This window comes from Netta rufina (assembly GCF_964035555.1).
Source record: "Netta rufina genome assembly, chromosome: 30".
NCBI classification, from domain to species: domain Eukaryota; kingdom Metazoa; phylum Chordata; class Aves; order Anseriformes; family Anatidae; genus Netta; species Netta rufina.
In genome coordinates, this window is record NC_140154.1 from 2,010,717 (window position 1) to 2,025,653 (window position 14,937).

The 14,937-nt window shown below is 69.3% G+C and overlaps 2 protein-coding genes across 2 annotated transcripts; one reads left to right on the forward strand and one right to left on the reverse strand.

Annotated features, from left to right (window-relative positions):
* The first annotated feature begins 185 nt into the window (after positions 1-185).
* Positions 186-9,285, forward strand: DGKA (diacylglycerol kinase alpha). The gene is made up of 24 exons (XM_084303715.1): positions 186-268; positions 2,403-2,486; positions 2,602-2,678; positions 2,758-2,878; positions 2,962-3,042; positions 3,117-3,166; positions 3,322-3,396; positions 3,492-3,611; positions 3,701-3,818; positions 4,800-4,888; positions 5,691-5,810; positions 5,882-5,980; positions 6,076-6,165; positions 6,263-6,336; positions 6,455-6,529; positions 6,615-6,700; positions 6,802-6,891; positions 6,972-7,132; positions 7,229-7,293; positions 7,382-7,472; positions 8,329-8,518; positions 8,612-8,732; positions 8,836-8,896; positions 9,023-9,285. Exons 2-24 carry the CDS (start codon positions 2,417-2,419, stop codon positions 9,119-9,121), a joined length of 2,223 nt encoding a protein of 740 aa, XP_084159841.1. The 5' UTR covers positions 186-268; positions 2,403-2,416; the 3' UTR covers positions 9,122-9,285.
* A 367-nt stretch (positions 9,286-9,652) lies between these two features.
* On the reverse strand, positions 9,653-13,982 carry PMEL (premelanosome protein; the record flags this gene model as incomplete). Its single annotated transcript, XM_084303719.1, is given in 13 exon segments — positions 9,653-9,697; positions 9,699-9,813; positions 10,284-10,371; positions 10,453-10,655; positions 11,140-11,233; positions 11,303-11,605; positions 11,724-12,437; positions 12,516-12,677; positions 12,767-12,797; positions 12,799-12,908; positions 12,995-13,141; positions 13,216-13,344; positions 13,919-13,982. Coding segments are annotated over 13 exon segments (2,205 nt in total).
* Positions 13,983-14,937: the final 955 nt, after the last annotated feature.

The window sequence follows — 14,937 nt, forward strand, 5'->3', positions numbered from 1 at the left end:
TGGGGGGGGGAAACCGGGAACCGGGTCCCTCCCCGCCGCCCTGCTCCCCCCCCCGGGGGGGCCGTGGGGCTCCGGGGCTCCCCTCCCCACGGGGCTCTCCCCCCCCCCCCCCCCCCCCCCCCCGCCGCACGTGCGCCCGGTGCCGCCCCGCCCCGCCCCGCCGGGCCGTGATGTCAGCGGGGCCGGGGCCGGGCCGCGGCGGGAGCGCGGGCACCGGGACGGGGCTGAGCGGCGGAACCGGGACCTGAGCCCAGCCCGGCCCCGGCAGGTACCGGCACCGACACCGGCACCGACGGGGCGGGCAGCGGTGGGATGGGCGGGGACCGGGTGGGACCGGGTGGGACGGAGGGGGGGGGGAAACCGGGACCGGGACCGGGACCGGGATGCGTCGCCCCCCCGCCCGGGGGGAGCCGAACGGCATCGCGCGGACGGGAACCGGGAGGAACCGGGACGGGCACGGATCGGGAACGGGGCCGCCCGCGAGCACCGGGCGAGGGAAACGGCGGCACCGGGTGAGGAACGGGAAGGAAGCGGCGCCGGGGGGGGCACGGCCCGGCTGCAGCCCGGTGCCGCCGCTCCCCGCCGGGTGCCGCCGCTCCCCGCCCGGTGCCCGTTCCCGGCCCCGTTCCCGGTCCCGTTGCTCCCGGTGCAGCCCCCGGGCGCGGCGGGTTCCGGGACTCCGAGCTCCGCTCCCGGTCCCGTCCGGGAAACCGAGCACCGGGCGGTGCGCGGCGGAACCGAAAGGCCCCGCCGGGCAAAATGGGGTGTCGGGGCGGGGGGGGTCCCCGCCGTGCATCCCGGCCCCGCCCGCCCCGGTGCTGGGCGCCGCCGCCTCCCACCTGCACGCCCCGGAGCCGTCCCGGGGCTCGGTGCCGCCCCCTACGGGACCGACGGCACCGGGACGGGCTGGGGGCGCCCCCCGGTGTCCCCCCCCCCCCAAACCGAGGCAGCCTCGGGCGTGGGCGGCCCCGTTCATCCCGGTGGTGGCACCGGGAGGAGGAGCGGGGGGGGGGGGGGCTGCCCCGTGCCCCCCCCGCGGCCCCGCTCCGTGCCCGTTACTAAATAAGGGAAGCGGCCGCTGCGCCGGGGGGGGGTCCCGGGTGCTGCGCCCGGCATCGGGGCTCCCCGGGGGGGGGTCCGGTGTTGGGGGGGGGGCGATGGGGGCCCACAAAGCATCGTGACGCACCCAAGGGTGCTACAGGCGGGGGCGTTCAGGCCACGGTTGGGTCACATCTGGGGGGTTTTGGGGTGGGGGGTGCCGTGCGTGCCCCCCTCCATCGCCCCCAGCCCTGGGGGGGGGTGGGGGCCACCGTTACCGGCTCTGCCCTGGCCCCGTTTGCCGCCTGCTCCCCGGTGCCACGCAGGGGGCAAAGCTCAGCCCTCGCCCTCGGGGACGGCGCCGCCGCGGCTGGGCGGCCCACGGGTGGCACGGGTGTGGGCGTGGGGCCGGGGGGGGACACCGGGGGCGAGTGTGCACCCAGGGGTGGGTGGCACCTTTTGGCGAGCAGCACCCATGGGTGAGCAGCACCCGTCCGTGGGCAGCACCCGTCTGTAAGCAGCACCTTTGTGCAAGCAACACCCATGGGCGAGTGTGCACCCGTGGGTGAGTGTGCACCCATGGGTGGGTGGCACCTGTGGATGAGCAGCACCCATGGGCGAGCGTGCACCCGTGGGCAGGCGGCACCCATGGGCGGGTGTGCCCCCTTGGGGGGGGGGCCACCCTCGTGCCAGCGTGCACCCGTGGCTGAGCAGCACCCGTGGGCGGCTGTCACCTGTGGGCGAGCAGCACCCATGGGTGAGCAGCGCCCGTGGGCGAGCGCAGGAGCCGGATGCGCACCCCGCAGCGGGCCGCATGCAGCTGCGTTGGGGAAGCGGCTGCCCACGTTTTTTGTTGTTTTTTTTTGTTGGTTTTTTTTGTTGTTTTTTTTTTTTGGGGGGGGGGGGGGACACACGCACGTGCCCGGGCGCCGCCACCCACGTGCCCCCGCTCCCACCCACGGGGGCACCCGGCCGCCCGCGCGCCCTCCCCGCGGTTCCAGCGCCCGCCGTGCCGGCGCCTGGAGCCAGGCGCTGCCATGAATTAGTAATGGCCACGGCGGGGTGGGGAGGGCCCGGGGGGGGCCGCGCGAGGCCGGCGACGCCACGCTCAGCCCCGGGGCTGTGGCCGGGGTGGGGTGGGGGGGTGGCCGGTACCACCCCCCCCCCATCCTCATCATCCTCCCCACCCCCGGTAGCGGCGGTGGCTCGAAGCCGGCGGCTGTCCCCACGCTAAGGGTGGACCCCCCCCTCCGCTGCGCCCCCCCCTCCTATGGGGCTGTGCTGGGGCAAACGGTGGGGTGAGGGGCAGGGGGGTGAAAGGGGGGGGTCCCCGCTGTGCCCCCACCGCAGCCCTCGCCCCGCAGGCCAGCCGGCAGCCATGGAGGAGAGCCCGGAGTGGGGCACGCTGAGCCCCGAGGAGTTCGCCCACCTCCAGAAATACCTGGACTGTGAGTTTGGGGGTGGGGGGGGGAACACAAACAAGGGGGGGGGGGGGGGTGTGCAGCACCCCCCTGTGTGCACACACACCCCGGAGCAGCCTCATGCCCACGCCTCTGCCCCCAGACAGCAGCAAGAAGGTGCAGGACGTGCTGCAGGACTTCTACGGCGACGGGGCCCTGTCCCAGCACCTGCAGGGAGAGGTGGGTGCCGGGGGGGGGCCGGGGGCCGCACGCTGCCCCCCCCCCATGTTCCTACAACCCCTTTTGTTCCCCTTCCCAGTGCGTGGACTTTGAGGGCTTCAGGCTGTTCCTGCAGAGCTACCTGGAGGCGACCGACGTCCCCGAGGCGCTGTGCCGCCACCTCTTCATGTCCTTCCAGAGCACGGCCCCCGGGCAGCCGGGTGAGGGACCGGGGAGGGCCGGGGGGGGACAGGGATGGGCACCGAGGGGGGGCCACGGGGCTCAGCATCATCCGTCCCGGCAGGCAGCGGCCTCGTCTGCGTTAACGACGTCTCCTGCTACTTCTCGCTGCTGGAGGGAGGGCGCCCCGAGGACAAGCTGGAGTGTGAGTGGGGCCTGGGGGGGGGGGCAATGGGGGGCGACCCCCGTCTCACCCCCTTGTGTCCCCCCCCCCCCCAGTCACCTTCAAGCTCTATGACAAGGATGGGAACGGGCTCCTGGACAGCTCGGTGAGTGGTGGGGGATCGAGGGGGTGGGCACAGGATGGGGAGCAGGGGGGCTCAGGATGGGGAGCAGGGGGTCTCGGGATGGGGGGGCTCAGGATGGGGATCGGGGGGGGTCAGGATGGGCCCCCCCAGCCCCTTCCTGACCCTCGGTGCCGCAGGAGGTGGAGCGGATCATCACCCAGATGATGCGGGTGGCCCAGTACCTGGACTGGGACGTCACGGAGCTGAAGCCGGTGAGCGGGGCTGGGGTGCCAGGGGGGGGCTCCCCTTGACCCCTCGCATTCCCTGTCCCCCCCCCAGCTCATCCCCACGTCTCCCCCCCGCCCAGATCCTGCAGGAGATGATGCGGGAGATCGACTACGACGGCAGCGGGACGGTGTCGCTGGCCGAGTGGCTGCGTGGCGGCGTCACCAACATCCCCCTGCTGGTGCTGCTGGGCCTGGAGGTGGTGAGTGGGGGCTTTGGGGGGGGGGGGGAGGCTGTGCCGGAACCCCCCCCAGGCAGCTCTGACCCCCCAGTTCCCTCGGTTGTCCCCAGCACATGAAGGACGACGGGCAGCACATGTGGCGCCTGAAGCACTTCAACCGCCCGGTGTACTGCAACGTGTGCGAGACGCTGCTGGTCGGGCTGCGCAAACAGGGGCTGTGCTGCACCTGTGAGCGGGACGGGGACGGGGTGGGGACCGGGACGGGATGGGGACAGGATGGGGTTGGGATAGGGACGGGGACTGGGATGGGATGGGGACAGGATGGGGTTGGGATCAGGATGGGGACTGGGATGGGATGGGGACAGGATGGGGTTGGGATTGGGACAGGGACCGGGATGGGATGGGGATGGGATGGGGGTGCAGTGGGGACAGGGATGGTTGTGGGATGGGGATGGGGACAATGTTGGGATGGGGACAGGGACCTGGTAGGGGTAGGATGGGGATGGGGATGGGACAAGGACAAGATGGGGACAGGGACTGGGTGGTGTTGGGATGGGGACAGGGTTGGGATGGGGACAGGGACCTGATGGGGGTGGGATGGGGACAGGACTGGGATGGGGACGGGGATGGGATGGGGATGGGGATGGGATGGGATGGGATGGGGATATGGGATATGGGATGGGATGGGATGGGATGGGATGGGATGGGATGGGATGGGATGGGATGGGATGGGATGGGATGGGATGGGATGGGGGAGCAGTGGGGACAGGGGTTGTGGTGAGATGGGGATGAGAATGGGACCTGATGGGATAGGAGGGGGCCAGGGATGGGAATGGGACAGGGACCTGATGGGGACAGAATGGGGACAGGGACAGGATGAGGACAGGGACGGGATGGGGACAGGGGCCAGGAGGTGTTGGGATGGGGACAGGATGGGACTGGGGGGGGGCGCGGTGCAATTGGGGCCAGACCAGGCCCAGCCCCAGTGCTCAGCCCCAGCTGTTGCACGAGGCCCCGCCCCCTCCAGCTGTGCACGATGCCCCGCCCACTTTGGGGGCGGAGCCATCACACAAGCCCCACCCACCTCGAAGCCGATTGGCCCCCGGCTGGATGTGGTGGTGGTGTGAATGGCGGAGGGGGCGGGGACTTGCAGAGTGTGGGCGGGGCCTCTCTAAGCCCCACCCCCCTCTTTTTTGGCCCCGCCCCCAGTCTGCAAGTTCACTGTCCACGAGCGCTGCGCCCGCAAAGCGCCCCCCAGCTGCATCAGCACCTACGCCAAGTCCCGCAAGGAGGCCGGCGTGAGTGGTGTCCGTCTGTCCGTCCGTCCGTACATCCACCTGTCCACCCATCCGTCCGTCCATCCGTCCGTCCATCTCCGTCCATCCATCCGTCCATACATCCGTCCGTCTGTCCGTCTGTACATCCACCTGTCTGTCCGTCTGTCCATCCGTCCCGTCCGTCCATCCATATGTCCATCCGTCCGTCCGTACATCCGTCTGTCCGTCCATCTGTCCATCCGCCCATTCCGTCCGTTCGTCTGTCCGTCCATCCGGTCTGTCTGTCCATATGTCCGTCCATCCATCCATCCATCCCGTCCACTCGTCCGTCTGTCTGTCCATTCTGTCCACCCTGTCCGTCTGTCTGTCCACCTGTCCATCTGTCCGTCACCCATCCGTCTGACCGTCCATCCCGTCTGTCCATCCATCTGTCCATCCGTCCATCCATTCCATCCGTTCGTCTGTCCGTCCATCCTGTCTGTCTGTCCATTTGTCCATCCGTCCATCTGTTTGTCTATCCATCCGTCTGTCTGTCCACCCATCTGTCCATCCATCCCATCTGTCCGTCCATCTGTCCATCTACTCATCCATCCATCCATCCGTTTGTCTGTCCGTCCACCCATCCGTCCACCCCGTCCGTCTGTCCGTCCCCCCCCACCTGCCTGCCCCGTTGTCCTGCCCCATCTCATCATCCGCCTGTCCGTCTGTCCATTTGTCCACCCGTCCATCTGCCCACCCCTCTGTCCGTCCATCCACCCCCCCATCCGTCTGTCCGTACCCCCCCCGTCCGTCTGTCCGTCCATCCACACTGCCCCCCCCCCAGGTCCAGGCCCACGTCTGGGTGAAGGGCGGCTGCGAGGCCAGCAAGTGCGGCCGCTGCCAGAAGAAGATCAAAAGCTTCCAGAGCCTGACGGGGCTGCACTGCGTCTGGTGCCACCTCAAGGTGGGGGGGGGGACACGGGGGGGGGCATGGGGGGGCCGAAATTGGTCCTGACCCCGCACCGTGCCCCCCAGATCCACGAGGAGTGCCTGGCCACCGTGCCCCCCGCCTGCGACTGCGGGCTGCTGCGGGACCACATCCTGCCCCCCTCCGCCATCTACCCCGTGGTGCTGGTGAGCCTGGGGCTGGGGGGGGGGATTTGGGGGGCTGGGGGGGGGGATTTGGAGGGGGGGGGGACGTGGCCGTGACCCCCCCCGGGCGCTCGCAGGAGCGGCAGAACAGCCAGAAGGACGGGAGCGGGACGCCGGGAGAGGAGGGACCCCAGGTCTTCACCACCCCCGAGGGACAGGCGCTGCGGGTGAGCTGTGCCCCCCCCCCAAAAAAATATCCGTGTACCCCCCCCAAATATCCCTGTGCCCCCCCCCATGTCCGTGTCTCACCCCCCCACCCCGCAGGTCAGCCCCGTGCCCGACACCCACCCGCTCCTCGTCTTCGTCAACCCCAAGAGCGGAGGGAAGCAGGGGGAGAGGTGAGGGGCTTGGGGGGGCGCTGGGCTCACCCCTGACCCCCCCCCAAAGACAAAAAAAAGGAGAAGGGGGGGGGCTGGCCCCCCTTAGCCCCCCCAACCCAGTGCCCCTCTCCCGCAGGGTGCTGCGGAAGCTCCAGTACCTGCTGAACCCGCGGCAGGTCTACAACCTGCAGCAAGGAGGACCCAACCCCGGGTGAGGAGGGGGCTGCGGTGGGTGCTGGGGGTGGGGGGGCAGCTTTGTCCTGACGCCCCCCCCCACCCTCAAATCCCCCCCCCAGCCTCAATTTCTTCCGGGACGTGCCGGATTTCCGCATCCTGGTGTGCGGCGGGGACGGCACCGTGGGCTGGATCCTGGATGCCATCGGTGGGTCTGGCACCCCCCGGGGGGGTCAGAGGTGCCCGGGACCCCCCCGAAACCCCCCCCACAACATCCCCTGCCCCTCCTGACCGTGCTTCTCCCCCCAGACAAGGCCAACCTGCCCCGGCGGCCCCCCGTGGCCGTGCTGCCCCTGGGGACTGGCAACGACCTGGCCCGGTGCCTGCGCTGGGGCGGAGGTGAGCGGGGAGCGAGGGGGGGGCCCCGTGTGCCCTTGTCCCCCCCCCACCATCCCTACCGTGTCCCCCCAAACCCCCAGGCTACGACGGGGAGAACCTGGTGAAGATCCTGAAGGACATCGAGGGCAGCAGCGTGGTGCAGATGGACCGCTGGCACCTCCGGGTGCTGCCCGCCAGCCCCGCCGAGGCGGGCGACCCAGTGCCCTACGAGATCATCAACAACTATTTCTCCATCGGGGTGGTGCGTGGGGGCTCTGTGGGGGTGGGCAGGGGGTTTAGGGGCGGGGGGCACGGCCTCAGAACCCCCCCACGCCATGCTCTGCGCCCCCCTCCCCAGGACGCCTCCATTGCGCACCGCTTCCACGTCATGCGGGAGAAGTACCCTGAGAAGTTCAACAGCAGGTGGGCACCGTGGGGTGGTCCACATGGGGGGGGCACAACCCCAAAATGTGCCCCCCACACCCTCCTAACACGCCGTGCCCCCCCCCAGGATGAAGAACAAGCTGTGGTACCTGGAGTTCGCCACCTCCGAGACCCTCTTCGCCACCTGCAAGAAGCTGAAGGAGTGCCTGAGCATCGAGGTGAGCCCCGGCCCCGCGTTAAAAAACAAAACAAACAAAAAAAAAAACCAACACAGCTAACATAGCAAATGGAAAAAACAAAGTTCTAACCGAAATATGAAATATAACACCAAATTCAAGCATGACAAAAGCCAGAATACTGCTTGCAATATAGATCACTGACTGGGTCCTGGAGGGCATTGTGCACTCTGCTTCTGGTAATACGGTTGGGTGTGACATTTTGGTCATTAAAGATAGGACTTGTCCAAGGGCTACTCAGTATACACGAAGCATAACTTTAGTGGCCTGTTTCTTTCTCTTCTCTTCTCTTCTCTTCTCTTCTCTTCTCTTCTCTTCTCTTCTCTTCTCTTCTCTTCTCTTCTCTCTCTTCTCTTCTCTTCTCTTCTCTTCTCTTCTCTTCTCTTCTCTTCTCTTCTCTTCTCTTCTCTTCTCTTCTCTTCTCTTCTCTTCTCTTCTCTTCTCTTCTCTCTTAATATTTTTTGGTTTGCTTGATGGCTATTTTTTTCTCAGACAAGTGTATCTAAGACTGAAGTTGGAAGCAAAGGGATTATTTATGAACATCTATAAAATGTTGCCCTGGGGATGGCACTGAGTCCACTTTCCCCACTCTAAGTCTTCAGAGTGTACTCAAGCCTATAATTCCTACGTATTCAAGTATAATCCCTATTATTTAAGAATTCCTGTTACATTAGGCAGGCAGGTTTAGCCACCTACTTATAAACACAGATTCAATCCTTATTTATTTCCAATAAATGGGATCTGCCAAAGAGATGGAAAGGAGGGTGCGGCACCACCATGCGCCCCCCACCCCACCCACCCTGCCCTGATGTCCGTGTGTCTGTCCCCCCCCCCCCAGTGCTGCGGGACCCCCCTGGAGCTGCGGGGAGCGCTGGCGGGGGTGGCGGTGCTCAACATCCCCAGCATGCACGGAGGCTCCAACCTCTGGGGCGAGACCAAGCGGCCCCTGGGCGAGGCGAGGAGGGCGCCCGGCACCGAGCAGCCCCCGGCCATCACCGACGCCGAGACCCTCAAGACCTGCGTGCAGGGTGCGTGTAACGGGGTGGGGGGGTGAGGATGGCTCTCCCCCACCCTGGGGGCTGTCCTGAAGCCCCCTCCCCACCGGTTCTGCCCCCCCCTAGATCTGAGTGACCAGCGGCTGGAGGTGGTGGGGCTGGAGGGGGTGCTGGAGATGGGGCAGATCTACACCGGGCTGAAGAGCGCGGGCACGCGGCTGGCCAAGTGCTCCGAGATCACCCTGCGGTGAGCCTGGGGGGGCCGGGGGGGCTGGGGTGGGGGCGCGGGCTGTGCCCCCCCTGGGGGTCAAGGGCTTGGGTGCTAACCGAGGGGGGGCTGCTTCTTGCAGGACGCTGAAGCCCCTTCCCATGCAGATCGATGGAGAGCCCTGGATGCAGCCACCCTGCACCGTGCGTGGCCCCCACCCCGTGGTGCTGGTCCCCCCCCCAGCCCCCTCTGCGCCCCCCCAGCCCCTCTGAACCCCCCCCCCAATTTCCCCACGCCCCCCAGCCCAGCCCTCGCTTTCTCCCTTGCAGATCAAGATCACCCACAAGAACCAGGCGCCGATGCTGATGGCCCCCCCCCCGCGCTCCTCCAGCTTCTTCGGCCTCAAGAAGGGCCCCGTGGAGGCCTGAGGGGGGGCTGGAGCCCCCCCCCCCCCCCCAACCTCCTGCGCTGCGCCCCAGGCGGGGCCCACGGACCAAAGCCCTGAGCAGGGGCAGGCACCTCGCTGCCCCCCCCCCAAAAAAAATTGCACCCACGGGGTGCTCCGGGGTGGGGGCAGCTGGACGGACCCCCCAGGGGCATTTGGAGGGGGGCTGCGCCATGCCCCCCCCCAATATCCCTGTGTGCCACCCAAGCTGTAGCCCCCACCCTGCTGGGCTCCCCCCTGTGCCCTATTTATTACCCCCCCCCCCCCCCTGCATTTCAAGTGCCTCTTGCAGTAATAAAGCCGGCGGCCAGACGGGCGCTGGGCTGTGCCTCTCCTGGGGGGCTCAGCCCTGGCCCCCCCGCCCCCCCCCCATGCAACCAGACAAAGCAGGGGCAGAGCTGAGCCTTTATTCGTGGCACCCAAGGCACGAGGCCCCCCCCCGCATCCTGGGGGCTCGGGCCAGGCGGGGGGGGCGCAGTGCTGGTGATGGGGGGGGGGGGGATCCCCGCAGCCCCTACACGGTGTTGGCGCGGAGCAGGGGGCTGCTCTCGCCGCTGGGGGGCCCCCCCGAAAACCTGGCGCAGCAGCAGGCGGAGGGTGGCACCGGGGGGCAGCCAGCCCCGGGCGTGGGGGGCCGGGGGGGCCGCGGCCAGCAGCGGGCTGTACTTCACTCGGCTGGGGGGCAGAGAGGGGGTTAGCAGGGGGGGGGGGGCTGGGGCTGAGCCCCCCGTGTTGCGGTGTCCCCTCCCCATTTTGCAGTGCCCCCCCACATTGCGGTGCCCCCTCGTATTGAGGTGCCCCCTCCCCATTTTGCAGTGTCCCCCCATATTGCAGTGCCCCCTCCCCATATTGCAGTGTCCCCTCATAATGCAGTGTCCCCTCCCCACTTTGCGGTGCCCCCTCCCCATTTTGCAGTGCCCCCCCATGTTGTGGTGCCCCCCCATATTGCAGTGCCCCCCCACATTATGGTGTCCCCCCATATTGCGGTGCCCCCTACCCATTTTGCAGTGCCCCCCCCATGTTGTGGTGCCCCCCATATTGCGGTGCCCCCTCCCCATGTTGCGGTGTCCCCTCCCCATTTTGCAGTGCTCCCCATATTCCAGTGCCCCCTCCCCATTTTGCAGCCCCCCCCCAGCCATGCTCACCGGTAGGTGTATGCAGCAGTGCCCAGGGCGGCAGCGATCAGCACCAGCCCCACGGTGAGCGTGGTCCTGCCGGCGGCCGGGGCAGCTCCTGGGGGCAGAGGCAGCTGAGCACCCCCGACCCCCCCAACCCCACCGCCTCCCCCCTCCCCGGTCCCGGTCCCGTTCCCACCTCCGACGGCCACGCGGGTGCTGGCCACGGCCAGCCCGTTGCCGTTGGCCAGGGAGACGTTGAGGCAGTAGAGGCCGGACTGGTTGAAGTCCTGGCGCAGCACCAGCTGGCAGCCGGGCGCCGGCGCCACGGCCGAGCACGTCTGCGACTGCGCCGTCTGGCACTCGGCGTCCGCCACCACGGTGCACACCTCCTCAGGCAGGCTGATGGGGAGCGGGGAAGGGGTCGGTGGAGCACCCCCCGGCACCCGGCACAGCCCCACGGTGTGGGTCCTGCGCTGCCCCCCCTGCTCGTGCTCATCGGTCCTGTGCCAGCCCAGGGCGCTGCTTCCAAGCTGGCCCCAGCTCACGGTTGTGGTCCCCACGCTGCCTCAACTCCGGGACATCGTGTCCGAGCCCCATGGCCTGGATGTGGTCCCCATGTGGTCCCCAGTTCCATACCAGGGTCCCCAGCACATCCCCAGTTCCACACCAGGGTCCTCACCCTGTCCCCAGTTCCACACCAGGGTCCCCACCCCATTCCCACCTCCAGACCAAGGTCCCCCCCCATCCCCATCCTCTAACCTGGGTCCCATTCATCCTCCCCAAGCCATCCCCAGCCCTGGCACCATCCCCACGCCGTCCCCAGCTCCGGTGCGTTGTCCCCACGCCGTCCCCAGCTCCAGCCCCGGCCCCCAGCTGCCCTCACCTCCCCTCGCACGTCACCGTCAGCTCCACGCTGTTCCCGCTGCCCTCGGGCACCACGGGCACCACCTGCACGATGGCCACGCTCTCCACACCCTCTGCAAGGGGACGCGGTGTCAGGGCAGGGCCGGCCCCTCCGGGTCCCCCCCCCGGTCCCCGGCACTCACGGACGATGTTGAGCTGGGCGGAGAAGGTGCCGTAGCGGTACAGGATGCAGCCCGTGGGCTCAGCCGCGGGCGCCTGGCGCTTCACCAGTGCCAGGGGCTCGCCGGGGGTGGCCGTGGCTCCATCCGTGGCTCCATCCATGGCTCCTGCCGTGGCTCCTGCTGTGGCTCCTGCCGTGGCTCCCACTGTTGCTCCCACTGTGGCATCTTCTATGGATTCAGCTGTGCCCCCAGCTGTTGCTCCAGCTGTGGCTGCCACCACGTCCCCAGCTGTGTCCCCAGCCGTGTCCCCAGCTGTCACCGTGCCTGCAGGGGACCCCGACAGAGAAACGGCTGGAGAAGGGCAGGAAGGGACCGAGCTGTCCCCTCGCAGGACCCCCGAGACGTGGCCCGGCCTCCCCTACCCCACGGGTGCAGCACCCACCTGCAGCCACGGTTCCCCCCGCAGCCACGGTTCCCCCTGCAGCCGTGGGGGCCACGGTGCCCAGCACATCCCCAGCTGGGGACACGGAGGCGAGGAGCAGGGGCTCTGCAGCGGTGGCAGCAGGGTCCGTAACAGCTGCTGCGCCGGCCACCGCGGTGCTGAGCGCCAGGACAGGGACAGGCTCAGTAGCAGCAGGATCCAAAGGCGCAGCCACTGATGCCTCCACGGGCTCCACTAGCTCCCCAGAACCTGCAGGTGCTGAGGTGCCGGGTGCCGCAGCGGTTCCAGGCGCCACGGCGGTGCCAGATGCTGCAGCGGTGCCAGGTGCCGCGGCAGTGCCAGACCCCATAGCGGTGCCGGCGGTGGGACCCGCTGGCTGCGTGGCCGTGGGTCCCTCCGAGGGCACCATCCCGGTGGTGGGGTCCACGACGGGGGGCACGGAGGTGCCGCAGGTGCTGAGCGGGATGGCCGCCTGCAGCACCAGGCGGGCGGTGAAGGACCCGGCCTCCAGGTAGGTGTGGGTGACGACGGCGCTGCGGGAGATGAGGGTGCCGCTCTGGTCCCCGAAATCCCAGGAGTAGGAGATGTCGGCGTCGCGCAGGTAGCGGCTGGGGTCGTGCAGCTGCACGCTGAAGGCCACGGGGTGGTTGCGCACGAAGCGCCCGTCGCCCACCGCCTCCATCTGCGACACGTCCACGGCCAAGGGCACCTGGTCTGGGGTCACGCAGGCGCCGTCAGCTCGGCCGGTGCCACCCGCGTCGCCGTCGTCCCCGCCACGTGCCCGGCACCTACCTGTGATGCTGAACTGGGTGCTGGCGCGGCCGATGGGGATGAACTTCTGGCTGCCGCGGTAGTGGTAGACGACCACCTCCATGGTGTAGGAGCCCAGGGCCACCCCGTCCGTCCCCACCGTCAGCTGCGACGTGGCGCCGTCCACCACCTGCCAGTAGCGCCCTGCGGGGACAGCAGGGCTCAGGCACCGGCCGCGGGGACACCGCAGTGCTGAGGAGCGGGGACACGGTGCCCGGGAGCAGGGGCCTCACCCCACGTCCACCACACGTAGACGAATTTTTTCACGTTTGCCCCAGGCGCTGCGGGGAAAGGGCTGCCCGTCGGGGAAGACGCCGTCCGAGCCCTCGGCCAGCTGCTCCGGGAAGACGGGGTCACCCTGCGTGACGCGGCTGCCTGCGGGGACCAGACGCTGAGCGTGGCGCGGGGGCAACCGCGGCCCCCACCGGGGATGGGGTGGGGGGCGTCGGGCGGGCGCTGACCGTTGACGGTGCAGTTCTGGCTCCACACCACGCGGCCGTCGGGCAGCGCCGTCTGCGTGCCGGGGAAGCGCAGGGCGATGGAGAAGGTGGCCTTGGCGCCCGCCATGGTGGGGGCGTCGTTGCTGATGTCGAAGGTGACGTCACCGCCTGTCGGGCACGGGTTTTGGGGTGGCTCAGGGACCGTCACCGCGGGCGGTGTCCCCGTGCCGCCCCGTACCCACCTCGCCAGCAGTCTCTCTGCCGCGCCGTCCCCTCCTGCCACGGCCGGTACAGCCCCGAGTTCCAGCTCCGGAACGCCGCCGGCCGCCCTCTCCACGTCTGGCTCCGGCCACGGCTCCGGCCACCGGCTCCTGCGGGGGGAGAAGGGCCGAGGACACGCGTGGCACCACCGGGGCTCCCGGCAGGGCCCCCTTTCGGAGCCCCGGGGGGGACACGTGATGGGCTCAGGCTGCGGCGCGGGGCAAAGCCATCACATGGTGCTGGGCGCTGCCCAAAGCCCCTTCATGTGACTCTCAGCTGAGCCGGCCGCAGCACGGGGCGAGCGCTCCCCCCGCGCCCCCCACTCGGGGGTGGGCAGCCCCCCGGCCCCCATCTCAGCCCCATCCGCTGCAGCGTGGGGACCCCATGGGGACGCGCGAGGATGGGGACCCCCTGAGCAGCCCCTGTGCTGGGGGCTCCCCGATGCAGCGGAACGGGACCCCCGTGCTGGCAGGGGGGCACACCCAGTGCAGACCCCACCCTGGGGGGCCACAGGGGCTGATCCTGCTCCCTGCCTGCTCCAGCTGCAGCAGGCTCCCAGCACCATCCCCTCGCTGCTCGGGGGTCCCCAAGGTACCGGGGGCTGCCTCTCGCAGCTGGGACCACCCCACGGAGACCCCCGTTTCCATCGGGCCCCCGGCAGCCGCAGCCCCCGGCCCCACTTACGGTACTGCGCCGTGGCCAGGGCCAGGAGGGCCCCCAGCAGCGCGATGGCCCCGTGCACCCGCATGCTCCGGCCGCTCTCTTCTCGCCGCTCTCTTCTCGCCTCCTTGCGCTCAGGCTCCCGGGAGAGGCGAAGGCAGCGGCGGCGGGGGGATAAGAAGGGGTCTCCTTTGCATAGCCCCTCCCCGCGGGACGGCCCTGGCGGGGCTGCGGGTGGGCACGTGTGTGCACGTGTGTGCATGCGTGTGCACACGTGTGTCTATGCGCGCCCGCGCTTCCTCCCGCCCGCGGTCACACGCTCCAGGACATGGCTCCGAACGGGCAGGGCGGGGCTCGGGGCGGGGCTGGGACCCCTCCTGGGGGGCCTCGGGGCAGCTTCTCCCCTTGCCCCGTGGCCGCCCACTGCCCCCACGCTCGTGGCACGCGCGTGCCCGGGCTGGGTGCTGGGTGCAGCTGGGAGCTGGGACGTGGCCCCCAAGCCCCCCACGGGATGGGGCGCACCCACATGGGACCCCCGTCTGCTTTGGGGTCGTTGCAGGTCTGCTGTCCCCAGCACAGTGTGGGGCAGAACCTCGGGGTCCTGACAGTGCCCTGGGGTGGTGGGAGGGGGGAAATGGGACCCACGTGTGTGGGGCCGTGTCCATGGGGCCGTGTCCATGGGACCGTGGGTGTGACACGGTGTCTGGGGGACCCTGTATGTGACCCCGCCGCCATGGGGTCGTGTCCGTGGGGTCGTGAGCTGGATACCGCACCCATGGGCCCACGCGCGTGGGGGCTGTGTGTGTGACCCCGTGCCCACGGGATGTGTCCGTGGGACCACATGTGTGATACGCTGTCTGTGGGGCCGTGTCCGTGGGGTCACGCGTGTGACGCCCGTGTCCGTGGAGTCATGTCTGTGACACTGTGTCTGTGGGGTCACGCCTGTGACACTGTGTCCGTGGGGTCATGTCTGTGACACCGTGTCCGTGGGGTCACGCGTGTGACACCGTGTCCGTGGCATTGCGTCCACGGGGTCGTGGGGG

Bases quoted from the DNA above. Each gene is read 5' to 3' on its own strand.
- DGKA (XM_084303715.1), top strand. From the start codon at position 2,417: ATGGAGGAGAGCCCGGAGTGGGGCACGCTGAGCCCCGAGGAGTTCGCC. The intron at 2,679-2,757 runs GTGGGTGCCGGG...TCCCCTTCCCAG, and splicing joins CCCAGCACCTGCAGGGAGAG to TGCGTGGACTTTGAGGGCTT. The intron at 2,879-2,961 runs GTGAGGGACCGG...CCGTCCCGGCAG, and splicing joins CACGGCCCCCGGGCAGCCGG to GCAGCGGCCTCGTCTGCGTT.